The sequence below is a fragment of the Berghia stephanieae genome, chromosome 7, assembly GCF_034508935.2.
Source record: "Berghia stephanieae isolate SIO BIC M18660-M18661 chromosome 7, UCSD_Bste_1.3, whole genome shotgun sequence".
In the NCBI taxonomy this organism is placed as follows: domain Eukaryota; kingdom Metazoa; phylum Mollusca; class Gastropoda; order Nudibranchia; family Aeolidiidae; genus Berghia; species Berghia stephanieae.
Genome location: NC_088366.1, coordinates 36,885,385 through 36,908,705, shown reverse-complemented (window position 1 = coordinate 36,908,705; position 23,321 = coordinate 36,885,385). Strand labels below are relative to the sequence as shown.

The following is a 23,321-nucleotide window of genomic DNA, read 5'->3' as shown; positions in this document are numbered from 1 at the left end:
TTTCATCTTGTCTTCTTTTTGCTTTTGGTCTCATTCTTTTTCTCTTTTTTATAATTAAGAATAACTCTTTTCTCTCTCTCTCTCTCTCTCTCTCTCTCTCTCTCTCTCTCTCTCTCTCTCTCTCTCTCTCTCTCTCTCACTCACTCTCTCTGATTTTCTAGTAACCATCACCGTTTCCCTCGATATAATTCTATATTTATTATGATTATACTTCAAGTGTCCTTTTACCTTGGCGGCCAAGGCTGCGATAAATAAACAGACACCGTGTTTGAAGAGAGGAGCACACATTATTTTTGGAAAATATGGAAGAGGAACAGGGCCAGGTGAAATAAGAATAATGACGAATTATTGACACACTGAACAAATTTACATACTAGGAAGGAGAGACAGATTTGAGAAATACCTATATGAAAGAGATAAAAGGCAAAAACAGAACGCTGGGGGTGAGAAAGATAGATAGAGAGAGAGGGAGAGAGAGAGAGGATGGATAGATCGATTAACAGATAGATAGAAAGAAAGAAAGAAAGAGAAGAAGAGAGAGAGAGAGAGAGAGAGAGAGAGGAGAGAGAGAGAGAGAGAGAGAAAGAGAAAAAGCGGGGGGGGGGGGAAAGAGAAAGGGGAGGGGAGAGGGAGAGAGAGAGAGAGAGAGAGAGAGAGAGAGAGAAAGAGAGAGAGAGAACATGGGACAATTCCTACAATGAAGGCAAGCCATCATCATCCCTAAATAACAAAGTTTTCTTCAGTATACAGTGATGGAGTCGCGAAATGAGTAGGAAAGGGCTTGATGTCCTAGGAAAATCAATAGATTCCAATAAATGTATTCCTCCTTTGCATAAGGTCATCCTTCTCGCACGCACGCACACACACTGAGTGAAGAGTGTGTGTGTGTGTGTGAAAGAGAGAGAGAGAGAGAGAGAGAGAGAGAGAGAGAGAGAGAGAGAGAGAGAGAGAGAGAGAGAGAGAGTTGAATTGTGAGGTTGGTGTAAGAAGCAGATCCCAAAATAGCCGGGAAAGGTGGCGAAACTAACAAAATAAATCACTCTCATTATCCTAGACAGGGTAATAAAGAAAAGAGTCTGTATTAGACATGTCGATCTATCGAGAAATGGTTAAATAGAGGATGAGATTTACACACAGAAGAATAGAAGATGATGTTGATCCTGAATATGAAGGCGTTGGAGGAAAGGATGAAAAAGAAAGCGGAAATGAGGATGACGAGGAGTCATATCTCTCTCTCTCTCTCTCTCTCTCTCTCTCTCTCTCTCTCTCTCTCTCTCTCTCTCTCTCTCTGTGTGTGTGTGTGTGTGTGTATGTGTGAGTTTTCATCCATGCTACTCCCATCAACCAACAACCGCACTTAGATAGGTTAACATCCTCAGCTCTCGGGCCTGATTGAAAAAGAAAACTGACTTCCGAAAACACCATGACCGCCATATAGAGATATCGCCTCTTCCATGGTTATTTTAGTGGTCCCAATCGAACCAATCCTATTTGTCGTATATTCGAATAGTTAAATCAGTCCGCGCCTTCGAGATACACCCTCCTCTCCCACACAACCACCCACTGGTCATCGGCTGCCAAATACCATAATATTATACCGACTCATCCTATTATGTTTCCATAAATAGATAAAAGTTAGGATATTATTGGTAGTATTCAGTATGGTCGCCATATTGCCGAAAGCACTGATCAGTCCAGGTAATTAGCTCACGATTCACATATCCGTAATAATAAATGAAAAATAACATTCATGAGTGTATTTATAGCCATCATGATCCTGAGTCAAAAATTGTCAATTTCTATTCTGTAAGCAATGGTTTCCGTAATTACTCATCTATTAAGGAAAAACAAAATCAGGGGGTGGGGGGGGGGGGGGGGGGGGAGAGGAGGGAAAGAGGGAGTAATCAATCAAAACATTATTATCATTACAACAACAACAACAAAAAAAGAGAAAAAATATAGATGCTTCAGCACCTTACATGCGTTTGTGCCATGATAGAGAGAGAGAGAGAGAGGAGAGAGAGAGAGAGAGAGAGAGAGAGAGAGAGAAAGAGAAGAAGAGAGAAAGAGAAGAGAGAGAGAGAGATATAGAGAGAGAGAGATGGGGAGGGAGATAGAGAGATCAATATATTGTAAGCAACCCATGGAAAGAAACATAAAAGTAAAAGCTCTGCATGTGAAATTCTCAGACGCGCGCAATTGCATACAAAATTGTTTACCTCTCTGTTTGACGGCGAATAGTGATAAAGTGATAAACGAACTTATAGTAGAGAATTTATAATAGAAACAATAACATTCCATTAAATTCCGCAAAAATCCAGACCAGACTCCTTTGGGAGTCACAGGGAATGTTATCAATTCGAGTATCGACTCTCATCGGGCTATATAATCTTCTAAGAACAACAGATCGATTTGAAAGCAAAATGAAGACCTATCCTAAAATGACTAAATTATAATAAAAATTGTCCCCACTTCGACCAGAAAACCTTCTTCTTCTCTCTCCTCACAATACCGTCTCTGTCTAGTTGGTGAAGGAACGCCTTTGTCTTCCTCAGCTCTGCCAGGAGCCATATTCACAAGGTACCAGGACATCAATCCTCTCTTGCAGTTGCATACTTTGGGAAGGTCAGGAGTATAATATGGTGGGCGACATCTTCTCCTTTACCACAATCGCATAGGACTATTTCTTCTATTTTACGAGTTGGTTCTAAATGCATATTATATATTAGTTGATTAAAATTATCTCAACTTGTCAAAGAATTCAACTAAAGTGTGCAATAACAAACCATCTCTCAAAAAAAAATAAAAATATATATATCAATATTATAACACCCCTTTTGTAGTCTCTAGGGGAAAAACCGATTAACTAAATCTGCATCAATGACCGCTCGTGACGTAATTGTGTTATTGGCTTAAACCATTACCATCTCTAGAGGTGTTGGTGGCTTAAACCGAAGGTCAAGGTAAGAAGTCATTTATCGAAAGATTAATTACTACTGACCGTCACCTGTTAAAATGATTTTCCGCACACTGTACCCAACGGAAGTTGTATCGAATTGAATTACTGACTTCTGACCTTCATCTTTTAAAATAATTTCCCAAGCTCCGTACAGAACTGAACTTGTATTGAGTTGGGTCTCCATAACTTTTTACGTCACTTAAATAATAAAAACAACGCCATTTACTTTGTTTTGTTGGCACTTAAAATCCAAAATCTACTTCCAATCTCGACTTATTTGAAAATTATATTGACTTTTCTCAAGCTGTCATATTTCCTGACTCTAATGATGATTCTATACGAAACTTTACATATGAACTGTAATAATGCAATTTTTGGCCAAAATTGAATATTTTTATAGGAAATTGAATTGTGCGACAGGGGTGTTATAAGCCAGTTTTTGACCAATATTGAATATTTTGTAACCTCGGAGAAAACCCTCCCAAGGTCGGGCTCATCACTCGGTCCGAAAATCCAATAAAGGTCAAAAACTGTATATCAAATAAATAATATATTGCATATATCGACGGATTATAATTTAGTCTCCCCTTCATGTCAAAAACGTCCTTTATCCATAATTTTAAAGAAGCCTCGGATTAAATTTAAAGACGTTGTGGCAAGATGGGGGTAATTTCCATCTAACGATATTTGAAGAGCACGTTTTGAGACCGTGGTGATTTTTTTAACTATAAAAAGGTTGTCATCGTACCAAAGACATATCAGAATTCAATGAAAGAAAGCGATATAAATTATAAGCTGCCTGACACAGCCCTTCGCATTGGGATATTTTCATATGAAATTTCTTTTTTTTTTTTAAATATTTCCCCTTGTTTGTTTTTTGTTCTTTATTTTCTTTCTTTCATGTAGTGAAACATTATTGGTTAAATTAGACACCGTGAGAGCGAGGTGTACATATACAAGTGCACATCGCGTAAGAGAAAAAAAAAAAACAAACATGTGAATAGAACTTGCAATACCAGTTCCACGACACCACAACAGCGTCTATGCTGTTGTTACTTTGTGATGATAAAAAAGACATGAAACTGTCGCAATATTGAAAAAATGCCAATAAATTTACAAAACTTCCAGTTACAATCGGTTCTGTGAACATAAATTATTCAGCAGTATAATATAACAAAATTAATTTCAAAACGTCGTACAGCACTTCAATTTGGCCGGCCTACTTTCTGTTTGGTCGTTAGATTTATTTAAGCCATCTTTTTCCCATTCTCTCAAACTTTATGTATATTGGAATAGTTAAATAGTTATTAATCGTTAGATAACGAAGCAAGCGACAATCAGCAAACAAAGAACTGTTGTGATTTGCAAATCAGAGATAATATTCTCTGTTCGTGAAATCGGCAGTACATCATAATAATAAATCAAAGCCTGACTGCTAGGGTGCTAATTATAAACATTACGTCGTGTAAATCTGACAAAATATGAATACAATGCAAAGCACCGGATAGGAAATATCTCTAGTCCCAAACGCTAAAAGCAAGCAACCAAGCGTGTGAATTTACAGCATGATTAATAGTAAGCAATAGAAATTAAGTAGTGGCACAGCAACCCTAATCCTGCCAATGAAGGGTGTGTGTGTGTGTGTGTGCGAGGGAGACACAGAGAGAGAGAGAGAGAGAGAGGGAGAGAGAGAGAGAGAGAGGGAGAGAGAGAGGAGAAAAAGAAGGCATATGTGTTAAAGAACATAAAGCACCAGGACCAGACAACATTACCGGAACTATTTTGAAAAACTGTCACCAACAACTGGCTATACCTTATACAAAACTTTTTCAAAGGTCAATCGATGAACAATCAGTGCCAGTACTTTGGAAAACATCGATTGTCGTTCCAGTTCCAAAAAAGCGTTGTCCGACCGTATTTAATGACTTCCGTCCAGTGGCGCTTACATCGCTTGTAATGAAATGTTTAGAAAAAATTTTAAAATCTGAGCTCCTACAAAAATGTTATGACCTGAAATTGCTAGATCCGTACCAATTTGCATACCAGCAACATCTCAGTGTTGAAGACGCACTATTAACCGCCACAAATTTGATCTCGAAACACCTTGACCAAACGCCCTCGAATTACGCCAGAATCCTGTTTGTCGACTTTTCGTCAGCTTTTAATGCCATGAACACAGATATTTTGCTTCAAAAGTTGTGCAGCATGGATATTCCAAACTACCTTATTAAATGGTATAAAGAGTTTCTGACCCATAGACCGCAATGTGTAAAATTGGGTGAACATATCTCCAACAAAAGAACGTTGTCGAACGGATGTCCCCAAGGCTGTGTGAGTTCCCCAATCCTGTACATCTTATACACCAACGACTGCAGACCATCCTTTGAAAATTGTTTTATAGTGAAATATGCAGATGATACTGCTATTCTTGGCTTATTAAAAGATAAAGTTACCGAAAAGAATTATTTCAAACAAATAAATATATTCACCGATTGGTGTAAACAAAATCAGCTTGAATTAAATGTTGAAAAAAACGAAAGAACAGGTGTTTGGTGTAAAAAAAAAAAAACGACTTAAAGTGTGTGGCGATCGGTAAAGATGATGTTGAGATAGTTGACTATTTTAAATATTTAGGAATAACCATTGATAGTTCCCTCAATTTCTCTCAACATATTAATATAATATCTAAGAAAGTTGCCCAAAGATTATATATCCTAAGGAAATTGAGAACATTTCAAGTAAGGAAGAAAACTATGTTAAGAGTTTATGACTCATTGATTAAAAGTGTAATTGCGTTTGGCTGCACCATATGGTTTGGAGGATGCCGACTTAAAGATAAATCAAAAATTTCAAAATCTATCAAAGAGGCATCAAAAATAATAAACCATCCTCTTGATGGAGTAGAAAGAATTCATGGAAAAGCAATAGAAAGGAAAGCATTCTCAATTACCAACAATAAAAAACATATTTTATACCATGAATTTAGTCTTTTACCATCTGGGAGAAGGTTTTGTCAGATTAAATGTAGAACTAACAAGTATAAATCAACGTTCGTTCCATCAGCAATAAAAATTTTGAATATTTCATATGGTACAGAAAAACCAAGGATTGATTCGTTGACTGATTAACTGATTAATTTATTTAATGTAAGATTAACTGACCAATTGATAATGATGATAATTTTTGGTGTCGAATTGCCACAATCGTAACAAATTGAAAACGAAATGAATATGTTTATGTTGTGTATATCGCACGTGTGAAAGAAAGAAGAGAGAGAGAGAGAGAGAGAGAGGAGAGAGAGAGAGAGAGAGAGAGAGAGAGAGAGAGAGAGAGAGAGAGAGAGAAAATAAGTAGGAGTGAAATATCTGTTCAATCTTAGTTATCGTTTAACATTATAACAAGTGTAACTAAATGACAAATTGCCATATTTATGGACAATAAAGATCTATTATTATTATTATTATTGTTAAATTACCATCTCTCTTTCTCTCCCAAATTTGGCACAATTGTGTGTAAATATTATAAACAGATATCAAACATACGCTGACATGTCCCGGTCGGTACATTTTTCTTTAAAGTCAATATTTAACCGGCCTAAAGATTAACTAATAAGGCGGTGGAAGATCTGGGCAAGTGCAAAACCGATTTCGTGGATCAACAATTCATAAATATGGAGATAGCGTAAAAGGACGTGAATTAAGGCAGGAGAGAAAGGGGGGGGGGAAGAGGGAGAGAGAGAGAGAGAGAGAGAGAGAGAGAGAGAGAGAGAGAGAGAGAGAGAGAGAGAGAGAAATATAAGCTCTTTGAGGTTTCGACATAAAGCGAGCGCTCTATAAATGTACTCATTACTATTATTATTTTTATTGTTTTTAACCAGGAGTTTATTAATTTTCTTTTTTAATGAGCTCAAAAGAAAAGTCCTCCATTAAATGGGAGGATATTGACGTTGTTCTCTCGGGTAAGCTAAAAATATTTGAGGTCTGTAAAATGGCTGGTGGCTAATGCGTAATTTATTATTGGCCATGTTCCAATCCGTGTGCAGACAATGTCATTACGTTAAGTCAATGACGTAAACAAAAAGATGAACCTTCGATTGTTGAACCACAGAATACTGAATACAGCCACGAGGACCGGAACAGCCAGGAAAGTACGATTATATTCATTCTCTAATAGTATAATCACATACTCATCCTGAGTCGGTTTAGTTAAAGAAAATGATGAGGATTTATCTAAATACGTAGGATGAGTTGACACAAAAGCTTAAATTTATCAACCATTAAAATATTTTGTTGACGCATTTCAACAGCGTAATCAAATTTCATGCATTACAACAAACCTAACACCGTCCTTTGCTTGTTTTCTTAAAAGCAACTGTACGAAATAATATTTGCCTCGCCTGTGTTACATAATATTTATGCATATATCCACATTGATCTCGATTAAAAATGAAAATTAACTTTAATTTGACATATAAATGTGTTGAGAGTTAAATAAATAGGTATTGCAGAGAGAGAGAGAGAGAGAGAGAGAGAGAGAGAGAGAGAGAGAGAGAGAGAGAGAGAGAAGAGAGAAGAGAGAGAAGAGAGAGAGAGAGAGAAAGAGAGAGAGAGAGAGAGGAGAGAGAGAGAGAGAAGAGAGAGAGAGAGAGAGAGGAGAGGAGGAGAGAGAGGAGAGAGAGGAGAGATGAGAGAGAGAGAGAGAGAGAGAGAGAGAGAGAGAGAGAGAGAGAGAGAGAGAGAGATGGCAAGGGGCCAGTCGGAGTGCGTATAATAAAAGCTAAGTTTGGAACATTTCCGAACTGAAATAGGAGAGGAAAAGAAGGTGGTAATGATAGACAGTCGGTCTTTGCACTTGTGCTGGTGGTAAATGATGATAGGTAAACCAGCCGACAGCCGAGTTAGTCATAACTATTGCTGTGCTGAATATTGGCAACGATAGGGGCGGGTAAATAACAAAGCTACCTAGCCTGTCGCAGAGATTTAGTCGCTCGGATTTACATTAACATGTAAAACGATAACAAACTGAGCTCCATGTGTGTTTACATTGTTAAATAAATTGTAATGCAGACATGTACAGTAAAAACGATGAATACTAAGTAGAAAGTTCGGTACAAACCACCAGCCAAACCCGAACCATACACACACATCAGACTGTAATATTGCAATTATCGATATGAGGGAATCAAAAAATGCCAAAGACACAAAATAAATAAATAAAAATAGAATACTACTAATTCATTGAACAATTGGCTTTAAAAAAAATACCCACCACATGCAAACATCATTTCAATTACAAAGACTCTCTCTCTCTCTCTCTCTCTCTCTCTCTCTCTCTCTCTCTCTCTCTCTCTCTCTCTCTCTCTGTGTGTGTGTGTGTGGGGGGGGGGGGATAAAAAAATAAATATTACTACATCATTATAAAGGATTCATAATTTTGACCACTAAACGCAACAAGCCAGTGATTCTCCATAGTTTACGACCACAGCAACAATATCAAACCATATCTTTCCACTTGATCTTGCTACATAAATTACAGTACATGCTATAACTGCCAAGTAAATCATTAGCCATGAGTAAATTGCAATACATACATACACAGCTACCATAACAGCTCTTTGGAACTTTACAGGGGAGGGCCCCCCCCCCCCCCCCCCCCCCCCCCCCCCCCCCCCAAACAAAAAAATGCAGAATATCCCAAAAAAACATGCGATGTCATGTCAAAAACTAAATCAAACTCTGGCTGTAAATTGCTAACAGAAGGGGAAAAAATGAAAACAGTTCAATTCTTACTTTAAGGATGTGTGGAGCTTCAAAGCCTTGGAAGCAAAATCCTCCCATATAGGAGAGCTGCCCTGAAACAAAAACAAAAATAATATATGGTAATACACACACACACACATATATATATATGTATATATATATATATATATATATATATATATATATATATATATATATATATATATATATATATATATATATATATATATATATATATATATATATATATATATATACATATATATATATGCTTGTATTGTCTCTGTGCATAAATCACCAACTGATTCCAAAATCTTGACTGAGGGAAGAAAGAAAAACAAGAAGCATATTATAGGTATAAGAAAAGAAAAAAAAAACAAACAAGCAAACAAACAAAAGTACAAAGATGAGGTTCTGTGACCTAAAAAAACAAAAACATACAAGGAATAAGAAATTTTGGCATGACACATAACTGGTGAGGGAAAAAGAAAAACTGAAAAAGGTTAGAAGCCTGTAGCCGACACATTATGATGCAAGTCTTAAATTATACCAAAATGAACTGAATTCATCAAAATTGATTAACACAAGTTATCAGGATTGTTTAAATAAACACACAGCATTTTTTGGGGGGCCATATTGATGATTTAGCACATAATTCTCAAATTTGAATGTAATCTGTTGGTTCCCTGTTTTGCTTTATGACTGTGCGTAGCCCTTTTTTCCATGCTCCAATTGATTATCTAATGTCTAGAATAGTGATTCAATCCTATGTCTTTTCAACTCTGTTTCCTAGTCTTGGAAACCATTGTATGCCGTAGTCCATTGGATTCAAGTCAGGACTCATTGAAGAAATTTCATCTTTAGAAATGAATTGAATACAGAAGTTGAAAAGTAATTATCAAATAAAAATAATAAAAGACCATCATTTGTAAGTTTAAAAATTACGACACACCACCAAGTTCAAGCGCTGTATTTGTCATCGATTAATCAATCAATAATTTTATTTATGTAGCACCTACTGCCAATGCCACAATGTGTTTAACAAAAGCAGTTTTTAAACAACCATTGATAAACCATGATAATTATATATTTAGACAATTATTCTTTTCAATTGACAGGTCCACTAAAGATTATAATGACAAGGAAGCGAGTTCCATAGGGATTGTCCTAAATTGAATAAAGCCTAATCCCCATGACTTATAAGATTGGATTGGATTTGGGTACTTGTAGAAGGTGATTATTTATGAGATATTAGTTGCTGACTTACGGCATCTGGTACTTCACGACAGAATGAACCCAAACTGAGAAAACAACAGGTAGGAAATAGAACAAAGTAACATTGCACAAAACACATGACACGTTTCAAAACAAGAGCTTTAGGAAGATACTGAGAACATTCCGACCAGACACCATCTCAAACAGAAAAATGACGAAGAGGACAGGACAAGAGCTTGTATCTCTACTTGTGAAGAGAAGATGGAAGTGAGCTGACCATTCCTCCAGATGCCATGCCAAAGGTCTCCCTAATATTAATATACCCCACAGGGAGAAAGGAAGAGAGGGAGATCCTTGGAGATGTGGAGAAGGACCTAGATGTCAAAGATGACAGCAGCCCAATAATGGATGTAGATACCCTATGTTGGTCTTATGTGCAGCTGAAACACCAAGAGGACAAGTAAGACAATAGACTCAGGTGTAGATTGTGTCTAAATGAACAGAAACTGATCTCCATTTGTGGGGCCAGACAGATTCGACTGTCGGCTAGTGCTGACTGGTGAAAATGAGCATTTGTTGACAGAAATCACAATTAATTATTTTTACCAATCAGACCCTTGTCTTATTTTCCTCGATCAAGCTCTTGCCATAACATACGAGACCTTTCAATTCTTATTCTCACCAACATCGTTCGGATTAGCTGGATTTTATGATCTGGAAGATCAATTACCTTTCCCTTGTCCAAACTTCAGAGCACTAAATGCCACACAAAGACAAATCTTATCTAACCCTGAAAACCTCACTATTCAGCTATGTGTAAATCTTAACCTAGTCAAGCCAATTAGCCAATAAAAATCATAATGATGCCATTTAAAAACTTGTCAATTAAATGCACAGAATTGTCCAAGACTAATATTAACTGAACTAATAATAGAACAATACACTGTCAATTATTGTTCTGGCACAAAATCTTCATTCTACACCCAATCAGAACTGACAATAGAACAGTTAAAGAAGTCATAGAAGCCTTCACCGGATTTCCCAATGGCAAGACTAATGAAACGTATGAATGCTTCATATTTAATTCGAGGACTCAAAAAGAGGGTGAAGACATTGATTCAAACTTAACAGAACTAAGGAAGCTGGCCAAAACCTAAAACTATGGTCCTCTGGAGGATGACCTAATAAAGGACAGAGTTGTGGTAGGTTTGAGAGAAGAGCATATCAGAAGAAAGCTATTGGAAACAGATGATTTAACTCTTCAAAGTGCCATTGCAGTCCGTGCAATGGAGACAGAAGGTAAACAGCTTGTGCTGGTAACTAAGTTGACGGACTGCAATCACGGCAAAACCTGTATGACTATGGGACTAAGGAAGCCACCTTGATCATGTGCCAGGTGTGAAAAACCAAGAATATTCAAGTTGTCCTGCAAAGACAATGCTCGACAATAGGACACCATGAAGTAATGTGTGGAACAAAAATGAATCACAAAAGAACAGCTGGACATCATAATAAGAAATATTATGTCCACAACATAAAAGATAATGAAGAGTCCACAGATCACAATGTTGGAAGCTTTCTGGGAATGAAGATAACGCTTCTGTCTGGTGAAGGATACAGATACTTGTTTCAAACTTGATACAGAGGCAAATGTAACTGTAATCCCAGATAGATTAGTACCACCAAATGCGAAAGTCAGTTCTTCAATCAAGAACCTGTACGGGCCCAGTAAAAAACAAGCTATAGTTAAAGGAATGTTTACATCAACATTAGAAAGAAACGATGTGGAAACCAAACAAGATATTTAAATCATTAAATGCTTATCTGAGCATTAAATGCTTATCTGAGCCACTCCTTGAGAGACAAGCTACTCAATCAATGAACCTGGTAGAGAGAATAAATAAGTAGAAGAAAATAAAACTTCACTTGAGTATGACACAAAATAGAAAAAACAATATCCGCAAGATTTTACTGGAATGAGACACACAGAAAACAATTAGATTTAAAGAAATGTCACACCTTTCTCAGTGCCCACTCTGAGAAGAGTACCCTTACCTCACTACAAGAAAGTTCAAGAAAAATTGAAAAGGTTGGAGAATTTGGACATTATCCAGTTTCCAAGCCTACATAATGGTGTTCTCCTATTGTAGTTATACCCAAACAAAATGGTAAAATTAGAATATGTGTAGGACCTGACCAAATTAAATCAGGGTGTCAAACGAGAGAATTTTCCACTGCCATGCACAGATCAGCTACTGAGTCAATTATCAAAGGAAACAGTATGGTCTAACCAGGACTACAATGCAAGATTTTATCAACTGCTTTTGACGAAAAATCTCAAAAATTGACTACATTCATAACACCGTTTGGACGATATTGCTATAAAGGCTATGCTTCAGAATCAGCTCCTGTCCGGAGATTTTCCAAAGGGAGACGACTCAACTATTAGGAAATTCCAGGTGTGATATGTGCTATCGACGACATATTAATTGGTGGAGTTATACAAGAACAACGTGACAAAAGACTAAATGAAGTTTTTAGTAGACTTGAGAGAAGCAGTGGTCACATTGATTGAAAAATGTGTATTTGACATATCGATTCTACTATTTTGAATGGCTATGACTGTAATACTATCATTGAAAGTGTATTGTTGTAAAGACAATGAAACGAAGGTCCCATGTTAAATCAATGTCACCTGTGTTAATTCTTATTAACCATTACAACTAACACTATTTATAATGGTATAGATAGTATACAGATGACGTCACTCAGGCCTATTGTTTTTGCCATCCGCATTTGTGAGTTGTTCTCACTAAACTGTATTACCCAGACTATAAAAATTCATGGTTACACAGAGTTTGTGTGTTGGTCCGTTATACTTCTGGATGGCAATGTTGTGAACTCCTTGGCCAAGCGCATTCCATCTATATAAATATAAGTGAGATATGTGAAAAATATAAGATTGCTCCATCAGAACCATCAGTAATTCCATTACATTTTTGGCAGAAAATTGGAGTAGATCTCTTTGAATAGAAAGGTTTAACTACTACTCAAGGTGGATTGAAACTGCAATTTCAAGTTCAGTAATAGATCACATGAAATCATTGGAATACCACAAACAGATAAATCACATAATGACCCACAAATGGTCTCTGCAGAATTCAAACAACTTGAAAAGGATACGAGTTTGACCATACTACCAGTACTTTAAGATATCCCCAATCAAATGGTGAGACAGAAAGGGCAGAATGGACATGTTAAAAATGGCTGAAAAAAGCGGAGGATCCATATATTACATTACCAAACCACAGATCAACTCCTTTGGAACATGGGTTAGTTAATCCCTGCAGAGCCATTAATGGGTCGAAAATTGAGAACCAAACTACCTGCCATGACCAAAAAATACAAAGGTAACAGCAAGGAATGAATTTTGCCAAAAAGACAAACAACTTAAAGATTGTCAAAAACGAAACTTTGATAAATCCCATAGAGCTCGTCAGCTCTCTGTCATGCAAAACAATCAAGCAGTTTGGATCTATCCACAACAATGTGGAACAATATTTTGTGTACTCATTATTACTCAATGGCCATTCATATTCAATTAAAACCCCCTTTGGATAATAACCAAGAAATCATCACCATTTACGCTGTCACAACTCTGAATCAGCGTCAAACAAATAGATGTTGCCAAGACCTAATGATCTTATCCCTAGACATCAGTCCACAAAGGATAATGGTGTTGCTAGATGATGAGCCAAAAATGTAGATACATCTGATCAATATAACCAGAAATCATTAAACATTGAGCAATCTGGAGCCAGTGGTCCGAAAATCATCGTAACCAACAAATAAAATGCAACCCCATCTCCACCATGTCCCCCAACATATGCCACAAGCATTGTCGTGTCCAGCTCATTTTCGAGAGTGTTAGAAGTTAAGATCATAGACTGTATCGTTCGAAGAGCGAACCGATCTGATTAGCAGATTATAGGGACCAGTCTGATTAGCAGAGGGCAAGAAGTAATTCTAGACTACATGAATTTTACTAAGCTGAAAATTGCATGACTATATGCAAAGAACATTGGTTTATCTAAATTATGATCATGAGGAATAAATGGTTTCAAGACTAGTTTTGTGATTAAAAATTGTGTTAGGTAGTGAGTGTATTCTTCTATTGGATTGTAACTGGACTAGACTTCAAGACCCAGAAATGGATAAGAGTAGCATGGCATGTACAAACATGATTAATTGATACAGTTTATCTAGTTATGATTAATGTGTGATTTTTTACATTGATGTTTATTCCATTTTTCAATTGTTTGAGTTTGACTCAAATAAATGGAGATCTAGTGGTATCGATTCAACTATTTTGAATGGAAATGACTTTAGTACTATTATTGAAAGAGTATTGTTCAGTTCAATTTGTCACAAAGGAGGAAAATGTATCGGTTATCTGGCAAACTTAAGCTGAAATGCAAAAATTACATATACAATAGGATAGTTACTTAACATTATATAATATACTTCTTTTGTAAATATTTAATGAATTGTCTTTCCCGAAAATAATTTTAAAGGCCCACAATATTAATCATACCACTATCTACATCAAAGAGATGATAAATCGTTGGCCCAAAGGCTAGAAAGTATTTGTTTTTACTTTACAGGGCATACTACAATAGCAGCTGTAACCTGGTGATTATGCAGTTTATAAATTAGACTCAAGAATATCTAACAACTTGCAAAACAGTCTGTCCAAAGAAAGGAAAAATTTCCTTTTATTACAAATCAGTATCATTACTATCTACTATCAAGATACTAATACTGCCTACTACTAAGCTAAACGGTAAAAACAAATAAATCGAGGGCTCCATAATTGTAAAAAAAAAAAAGACATTTTAATTCACTTTAAAAATATGAGTTGGAAGAGAAAATAATTAGAGGAGAGTCAAAAAGCAAAGTGAAAACGAGAAAAGTGGAGACTGAGAAGAGTAAGTGGTGAGTAAGAGTAAGAATAATAATAAGCTGTCATTATTCCCAGACGCCTGTCTGGGGATAATAAAAATTCGTTATCCCCAGACAGGTGTCTGGGGATAACCAATTTTTGTTATCCCCAGACACCAGTCTGAGGATACTATCCCCAGACGCATGTAGCAAGTGGGCAGAAAGATTTTATGCAAAATGCCAAACTAGGCGTGAAAAATACCAAATATTCTGGAAAAAATACTAGTGGTTGTGTCCCAAAACAGTTAATATATCAAGTGATATTTAACACAAGATGAAAGTAAATAGTGATCAAATGTCAAATCCAGCTCTTTTTTAAAAAAAATATTTTAAAGCAAATGGATCAATGAAATTTCTTTTGTTACTTTGATCTGAAAACGTCAAACTGGCAATTCGACTTTTTATTTTCAACCAGGAAGAAAGTTGTTAATCATCAAATCTGTTCATAGTCCACCAACCATTTAAATTTTCATTACCGACCTACCTGTTAACTTTATCAGAGACGCCAACTTTAAATTTCGCTCACAGGAGTTTCAGCCACCACTCGTAGGAATTTCAATGCCGAAAGAGGAATTTCCGCCCACAAAAAAAAAACGATATGTGGCATTGGTGCTTACATATTGTATAGTTCTAAATAGATAACTGATTAGAATTACAGTGTATATTATGATACATAAACACATTGCAATTTACAATCCCAAAGTTTCCTTATTTCAAATGAAGTAAAGCGCCAAAACCTAATGGTAGAGATTGTAGTACTGGTGGTAGTGAGGATGATGTGGTGTTGATGGTTGTAGTAATAGTGATGAAGATGTGATAGTGGTTGATGTTGTAGTTGTAGTGGTAATGATGATGATATGGTGGTGGTGGTGGTGGTTGAGGTAGTAGTGGTAGTGATGATGATATGGTGGTGGTGCTGGTTGAAGTAGTAGTTGTAGTGATGATATGGTGGTGGTATAGTGGTTATAGTAGTTGTGGTCGTGATGATAATGATGTGGTGGTGGTTGTAGTAGTGGTGGTAGTGATGTTGATGTGGTGGTGGTGGTGGTGGTGGAGGTTGTAGTACAAATTATGGTAGTGATGATGATGTGCTAGTGGTGGTTGTAGTAGTAATGGTAATGATGATGTGGTGGTGGTTGTAGTAGTAGTCGTGGTAGTGATGATAATGTGGTGGTGGTGGTTGTAGTAGTACTGGTCGTGATGATGATGTGGTGCTGGTGGTTGTAGTAGTAGTGGTAGTGATGATGATTTTGTAGTGGTTGTTGTTGTAGTATAGTAGTAGCATTAGCAGTAGTCGTAGTAGTAGTGATGATGATGATGTGGTGGTTGTAGTAGTAGTGGTAGTGATGATGATGATGATGTGGTGGTGGTGGTTGTAGTAGTAGTAGTGGTGGTAGTGATGAAGATGAGGTGATGGTGGTAGTTGTAGTAGTATTGATAGTGATGATGATGTGGTGGTGATGGTGGTTGTAGTAGTGGTGGTAGTGATGATGATGTGGTGTAGGTTGTAGTAGTGGTGGTAGTGATGATGATGTGGTGGTGGTTGTAGTAGTATTAGTGGTAGTGATGATGTTGTGGTGGTGGTTGTAGTAGTATTAGTGGTAGTGATGATGTGGTGGTGGTGGTGGTTGTAGTAGTAGTGGTAATAATGATGATGTGGTGGTGGTGGTTGTAGTAGTAGTGGTAGTGATGATGTGGTGGTGGTGGTTGTAGTAGTAGTGGTAGTGATGATGTGGTAGTGGTGGTTGTAGTAGTAGTGGTAGTGATGATGTGGTGGTGGTGGTGGTGGTTGTAGTAGTAGCGGTAATGATGATGTGGTTGTGGTGGTTGTAGTAGTAGTGGTAGTGATGATGTGGTGGTGGTGGTTGTAGTAGTAGTGGTAATGATGATGTGGTGGTGGTGGCATGGTGGTTGTAGTAGTAGTGGTAGTGATGATGTGGTTGTGGTGGTTGTAGTAGTAGTGGTAATGATAATGTGGTGGTGGTGGTGGTGGTTGTAGTAGTAGTGGTAGTGATGATGTGGTTGTGGTGGTTGTAGTAGTATTAGTGGTAGTGATGATGTGGTTGTGGTGGTTGTAGTAGTAGTGGTAGTAATGATGTGGTGGTGGTGGTTGAGTAGTAGTGGTAATGATGATGTGGTGGTGGTGGTTGTAGTAGTGGTGGTAATGACGATGTAGTGGTGGTGGTTGTAGTAGTTGTGACGATGATGTGGTGGTGGTTGTAGTAGTAGAGGTCGTGAAGATGATGTGGTAGTGGTGGTTGTAGTAGTAGTGGTAGTGATGATGTGAAGCTGGTGGTTGTAGTAGTAGTGGTAGTGATGATGATGTGGTGGTGGTTGCAGTAGTAGTGGTGGTGATGATGGTTGTAATAATAGTGGTAATGACGATGATGTGGTGGTTGGAAGGGGGGGGGGGGGGGGGGGTATCCTTGGAACAAATTGACCTCACCGGAATTTGACGGAAGTTGCCCGGAGCCCGGAATTTTTTGCTCCAGACCGGAGTTTTTTCCGGTGAAACCGGAGTTTTGGCATCACTGCTTTATTGATCATCTCTTGTTTCTATAATTTGCTCATTCTGGCCACAATTTTGTCGACGACCGGGAATAATTTTTATGTCGCGGACGAATTCCTAGGCCATGGTGTTGTTTGCCCCAAAGCCCAAAACCCACACCTGTTATTTTCCTGTCTGCTTCGCACAAGACAATACAATTTAGTATCACACGTCCACAAAACTAGATCCAACAACATATTTTTATTCGAATCAGAGATGAAAATAACTACCGTAGCAAAACAAGGAAGCAAAAATGGTGGAAATATGTTTAGCTCATATATGAATTTAATATATTCGATAGCGGTGTGGATAGGCAGCTCAGTGGGTTAGGCCACCTTTCATTTTACTCCTTTTAGCTGCACAGATTCGACCCAGTCGCGACCGCGACCTCCCCCGCCGCCCCCCCCCCCCCCCCCACTCATTTTTTTTTTTTTTTTTTTACTTTTCTTTCTTTCTTCCCAATTGATTTTCATTGTTTTCACTTTTGTTCCGAGTTCCGAGCAAGAGTTTTTTTTTTAATCAGTTGAATTTTTTATTTCTCCGATAATATTATTTCATTATTTAATTTGCTCTAGACCTATTATTGTTTTTTTTTTTTTGTTTTGCTCAATGATAATAATAATAATAATAATAATAATAATAATAATAATAACAATAATAATAATAATTGTAATATTTGTTATTATTATTACTATTACCATCATAATCATTATTATATTATTATCAATAATAGTATTATTTTTATTATTAATAATCTTATTATCATACTATTATTATTATTATTATTATTATTATTATTATTATTATTATTATTATTATTATTATTATTATTATTATTGTTAACACTATTCCCTGCTCCGAGGGAAATCTCTCTTTTTCTTTTTTTTTTTTATATTTTGACCTAAACCTTAGAGTTTTTTGTTTGCTAAACCTTTATGTAAATGTTCCGTTTCTGAGCATGAATTTCTTAAATTGTTTTTATTTTTAAAACAATTATTGTTTTTATTTTTAAAACATTTATTTTTTTTTTCTCCTCTATCTGACCATTTGGTCGCTCTCTGAATATTTCTGTTTGTTTGCTTTTTAATTATTTATTTTTTTTAGACACTATTTGAGATCGGAGTGGGGACGAATATATTTGCTAGAAACTAGAAAAAAACGAGAGAGAGAGAGAGAGAGAGAGAGAGAGAGAGAGAGAGAGAGAGAGAGAGAGAGAGAGAAAGAGAGTTTAATAATAAAAAAAAGAGGTGGGGGGAGGATGGATGGGACATTTATCCCTTTCAACGTTCTGTAAAAAGAAGACGGAATTTAAAAAAAAAAAAAAAAAAAAAAAGAAGTGACGTTACCAGGATTCGAACCCACAACGTCGATTATGGTCAAACTTCCAGGGCAGACGACTAAACCATTCGGCCATGACACCCACTTCGAAGTCGACGCATATTGTGTATATGTAGTAACAACTGATTTTATTGTTCGTTAATTTTATGTTTTTATAGATATTTTATTAACTTTCCTTATTTCTATGTGCATCTGGAAACATTCCATATTCTGGAATGTGGATAATTGTTTAAAAGAGCGGAGTTTCACATATGCGTCTGGGGATAATAAAAATTTTTTATCCCCAGACAGGTGTCTGGGGATAACAAATTTTTATTATCCCCAGACAGGTGTCTGGGGATAATCACAGAGAATAATAATAAGAGTTGGACAAGGGTGTAGTAGTAGTGTAAGAAGAGTAAGTTGTGTAAGTTGTAAGAGTAAGAGTAAGTGAAAGTGTAAGTGTAAGAAATGTGTGAGATGTGCTGAGTTAACAGTAGTTGGCCGAGTTTTCGTAGGATCTTGAATGATTATTCATATATTCCCTTATTAAAAATGTTAAAATGAATAGCAGATAGCAAAACAATACTCACTCGCATATCATTGATAATCGTCTGAAACAGCCCCCCGAGAGCTCCACAATCCTTTTCGTATGTGGTGGCACCTCCCTCCATTGCTGTGATGTTGAAGGCTGGACAATAATCCAATAAATCCAATCAGAAAACACAATTGAATCCAAACGAAAATTTACTTCTCCAAAGTGACGAAAACATACATCCTTTGGTCCATATTTGAATCAATAAGCAATGCTATTCACCGTACAAAAATCCAACAAAACATCCAGTTGAACCGACCTAACATAACAAACCCGGAGAGCCACACACAAGACAACACACTAGGCTATCCTCGGTACGTAATGACAACACACGCTTTATTTCCGATTTTCGAATTTCAAGGCATGGTGGTTCCAGAAAAAATAAATTGCAATTCCCCGAAACTCCTCTCCACAAACATATTCCATACTTTGGTCAACATAAAGATAAGTCGACAGAGAGCCTAAGTTGATTAATTTGACAATAGATATGGTCAAAAAGGCAGACGAATGCAGTCTTAGCCTCACACACTTGGTCCAAACCACGATTTGCTCGCTCGTCCGTCGCTCGGCGCTCTGTTCTTTCTAACATTCATAGCAAACGGTGAGAGAGAGGGGGAGAGAAGAGAGGGTGGTGGTGATGAACTCAGCGTGTCGAAAATATCACGTGACATATTCCCATCGTTTTATTGGACTAGGTACTTGTCACTGAGTGCTTTTGTCGTTTGTTCCCATTCCTATTGTTTTTGTTTTGCCTTTTTTTTATGGATCATCATCATCATCATCATCATCATCATCATCACCATCATCATCATCATCATCATAATCATAATCATCGCCGTCGTCTTCGTCGTCATCATCATCATCGTCATCACCATCATAATCATCATCATCACCATCATCATCGTTGTCGTTCTCACTATCATCTTAGCATTAAATTATCTGCTCTCTTTTGTCACTACTCAGCAACATCGGTGGTCCAAACGCCACAAAAGGAAAGGCAACAAAATAATAGTTTATTTCAAAATTCTTCATATTTGACCAAACTCTCTCTCTCTCTCTCTCTCTCTCTCTCTCTCTCTCTCTCTCTCTCTCTCTCTCTCTCTCTCTCTCTCTCTCTCTCTCTCTCTCTCTCTCTCTCTCTCTCTGAACTCACAGGTTCTTTTTGCTTTTTAGAGCTAAAAAGGAAAACAAATTACACACTCATCCATGCACTTGTTTCATGATTTAATGCTATGTTCAAACATCATTAAGTAACAGTGATCGATACCTAACACCAAAGCTACATTGTTTAAAAGTTAAGAAGCTACACCTGCTATTCATTTGCCAATCCCTGAGTTTCTAGATAACTTGACAATACTCAAATAAGCAAATTGATGAAAAATGAACCGGTTTTAATGTTCTTTGTAACAACTTACGTTCTATTTATTATTATTATTATTATTATTATTATTATTATATTATTATTATTATTATTATTATTATTATTATTATTATTATTATTATTATTATTATTATTAATGGGCTAAATAGGCTAGGGTCATTATATGCCCATGACCCCTTAACATGCAGGCATAGCAAATCAATTCTGAATTTTAGCCATGATTTTTTTTTTAAATTATTTTTTTGGGGTGGAAAAATGATATTCTTTACTTAGCAATCTAATGTTACTTTGATTTGCCAACAGTCACGCCAATTAATTTTTAAAAAGTGAAAGGCATAATCTAACATCAAATAATCGAAGTATTAAATTTTAGCAACGTCACGAACAAATTAGCAATGACTATGAAAAATGTTTTTTTCTCTTTTTGAGGAAAATTTTTGTCTAAAATCCAAGCCCTATCTCCACTGAGTAAAAATGTTTTTGAATTTTGAAAATCCATTCATAAATAAACAAGTTATACAGTTTTAAAGGTGTCATTTATTTGGACGACCCACAAAGAGAAAAAAAACGCGAAAATATGGGACGCTTTTTCGGCATTTTTTTTCGACCTTTGGTTGTATCTTGCGTAATAAGTGGATTAAAAGATTGAAACTTGAAGAGCAAATTAGGATGGTGTTTTGTAAAATACGGGAAACGTACTCGTCATATTCATATGAAATTTTACAACCAAAAAGAAATGTTCATGTATTACCTTGTCAGCGACAAAACCTCCACGCCCGGTAGTTTTAGAAATATTTTACTCCAAAGAGTAAAAATCTATTTTTAACGGTCTTCTGCTAATCGCACGAGTTTTGTCGCTTGACATAATCTAAAATGACCTTTTTCTAACTGTGTGTCAACTTTCAGTCATATTCATCGATAAACAGCGTCGTAATTAATTTTTTAAAATAGCATATACGAAACGGCTTCGTCCCATATTTTGACGCAAATTCGGGCACTTCGTGAGCGAAAAAGAGACCCAAAGATTTGTGCGGGATAGTCATTGCTAAACAAATGCAAAAACAATCAAATGATAACTGAATACAAATTGAAAATATGAAATATGTAAGTTTTTCATCCTAATCAAACAACAATTGGTAGTTTGATACTCGTAAAAAAGCCAATGGGAGGGATGTCAAAATGGCAGGGTGTTTTCCCTACACCAATGTATCAAATACACATATATGTATTCCCAACACAGGAAGATCGAAATAGGAAGGATGAAAAATCTCTGAAACCACTTGACCGAGAAGGCGAGGTGGCCGGATTTTTGGCACGTGTAACTGTAACCGAGGTGAGATGAGGTTGTTAAAAAGACATTTTCATTTATGTTTTTTTTGGTGTGTCTTCCCTTGGGCAAAATTATTATCTTTCAAATTCCATATTTTGACAACACGAGTGATTCCTGATGACATGACATCTGACGATATGGGTTCCGAGATATCTGATTTACTTTTTTTTTATTATTTGTTTACTTTTACCTTATTATTTATTTTAAGACATTGTGAAGACTTTGTATATGAAAGTCTCTCTCTTTAAAAGAAAAAAAAAACCCTGTAGTTTAATTCGTTCACCAGTAATAAGTGTAAAAGTAGTCCTTCAGAGCCACCAGGCCCATGGGGCCGGAGTTTATCCCGGTTTCTATAGCGTGAAACTGACAATAGCAATTGTTTGCTACCCTTTGGATAGGACCTAGTCTATCGCAAAGTACTTCCGTCAGATCTAACAGACCCAGCTACCCAATCACTGCTGGGTGGACAGGGGGTCAGAAAAAAATCTTGATCTCGGTCATTTTCTTGTAAAGCGAGTGCCCTACCACCTGAGCTATCGGGACCCCCAATATGGATAAATAAACATGAATTTTAAGCTGACTGTTATGTTTCTTTAATACTAGCAGGTTCAGAGAGAGGTTTAGGACAATGGCAAGTTTGCCATTGGTGAAATTGGCCACTTTCAATCTGATATAATTTAAAGATGAGAACCTTTTCTTTACTAAAAAAAACAATGATTATTTTGGTACTCGGTTATCATAGTTATTGAAATTCATCCTCTAAGCTATTGAGTCAAAATTTTATGCCTTATGCACTTGTAGCACATAGCAATATGGATTCCGGAAAAGAAAGGAAAAAAACCCCGAAGACCTTTATAGTAATAAGGTGTTGAATGGGTCTCGAGTTATTGTCTAGGAGCCTTAGAGAGAGAGAGAGAGAGAGAGAGAGAGAGAGAGAGAGAGAGAGAGAGAGAGAGAGAGGGGGGTCCTTTCCTTTTTATAGTCTTACGGACTTGGAACACTTTTTGTTTTAGGCAATATAGACGTCAGCAAAAAAGGATAAGAATGGGATCTACATTCTTTATATTGTTTTATCTTATCTTAAAGGTTTTATGGCGCTTGTAACACATTTAGCCTCATTTCAGGGCCAGTCGGAAGGAAAAGAAAATGGGGGGGGGGGTGAACAAAACAAAAAAACAACAACTTAATCTTACAAATATTACCACACGAGAAAAAA

At 36.6% G+C, this 23,321-nt stretch overlaps 1 protein-coding gene across 19 annotated transcripts in view; it reads right to left on the bottom strand.

Moving 5' to 3' along the window:
• LOC144977178 (uncharacterized) overlaps nt 1–20,006 on the bottom strand; it is a 124,506-nt gene extending 104,500 nt beyond the window's left edge. For 13 of the 19 annotated variants that reach the window (XM_078922075.1, XM_078922067.1, XM_078922070.1 and 10 more), the window contains exons 1-2: nt 19,393–20,002; nt 8,749–8,810 (exon numbers count right to left, since the gene is read on the bottom strand). In XM_078922075.1, coding sequence (XP_078778201.1) covers nt 8,749–8,796 — 48 coding nt within the window. In that variant the 5' untranslated portion in view covers nt 8,797–8,810; nt 19,393–20,002. Of the gene's footprint in view, nt 1–8,748; nt 8,811–19,392 lie in introns of all 19 variants that reach the window. The other 6 variants (XM_078922079.1, XM_078922076.1, XM_078922073.1 and 3 more) reach the window with 1 other exon arrangement.
• Nucleotides 20,007–23,321: the final 3,315 nt, after the last annotated feature.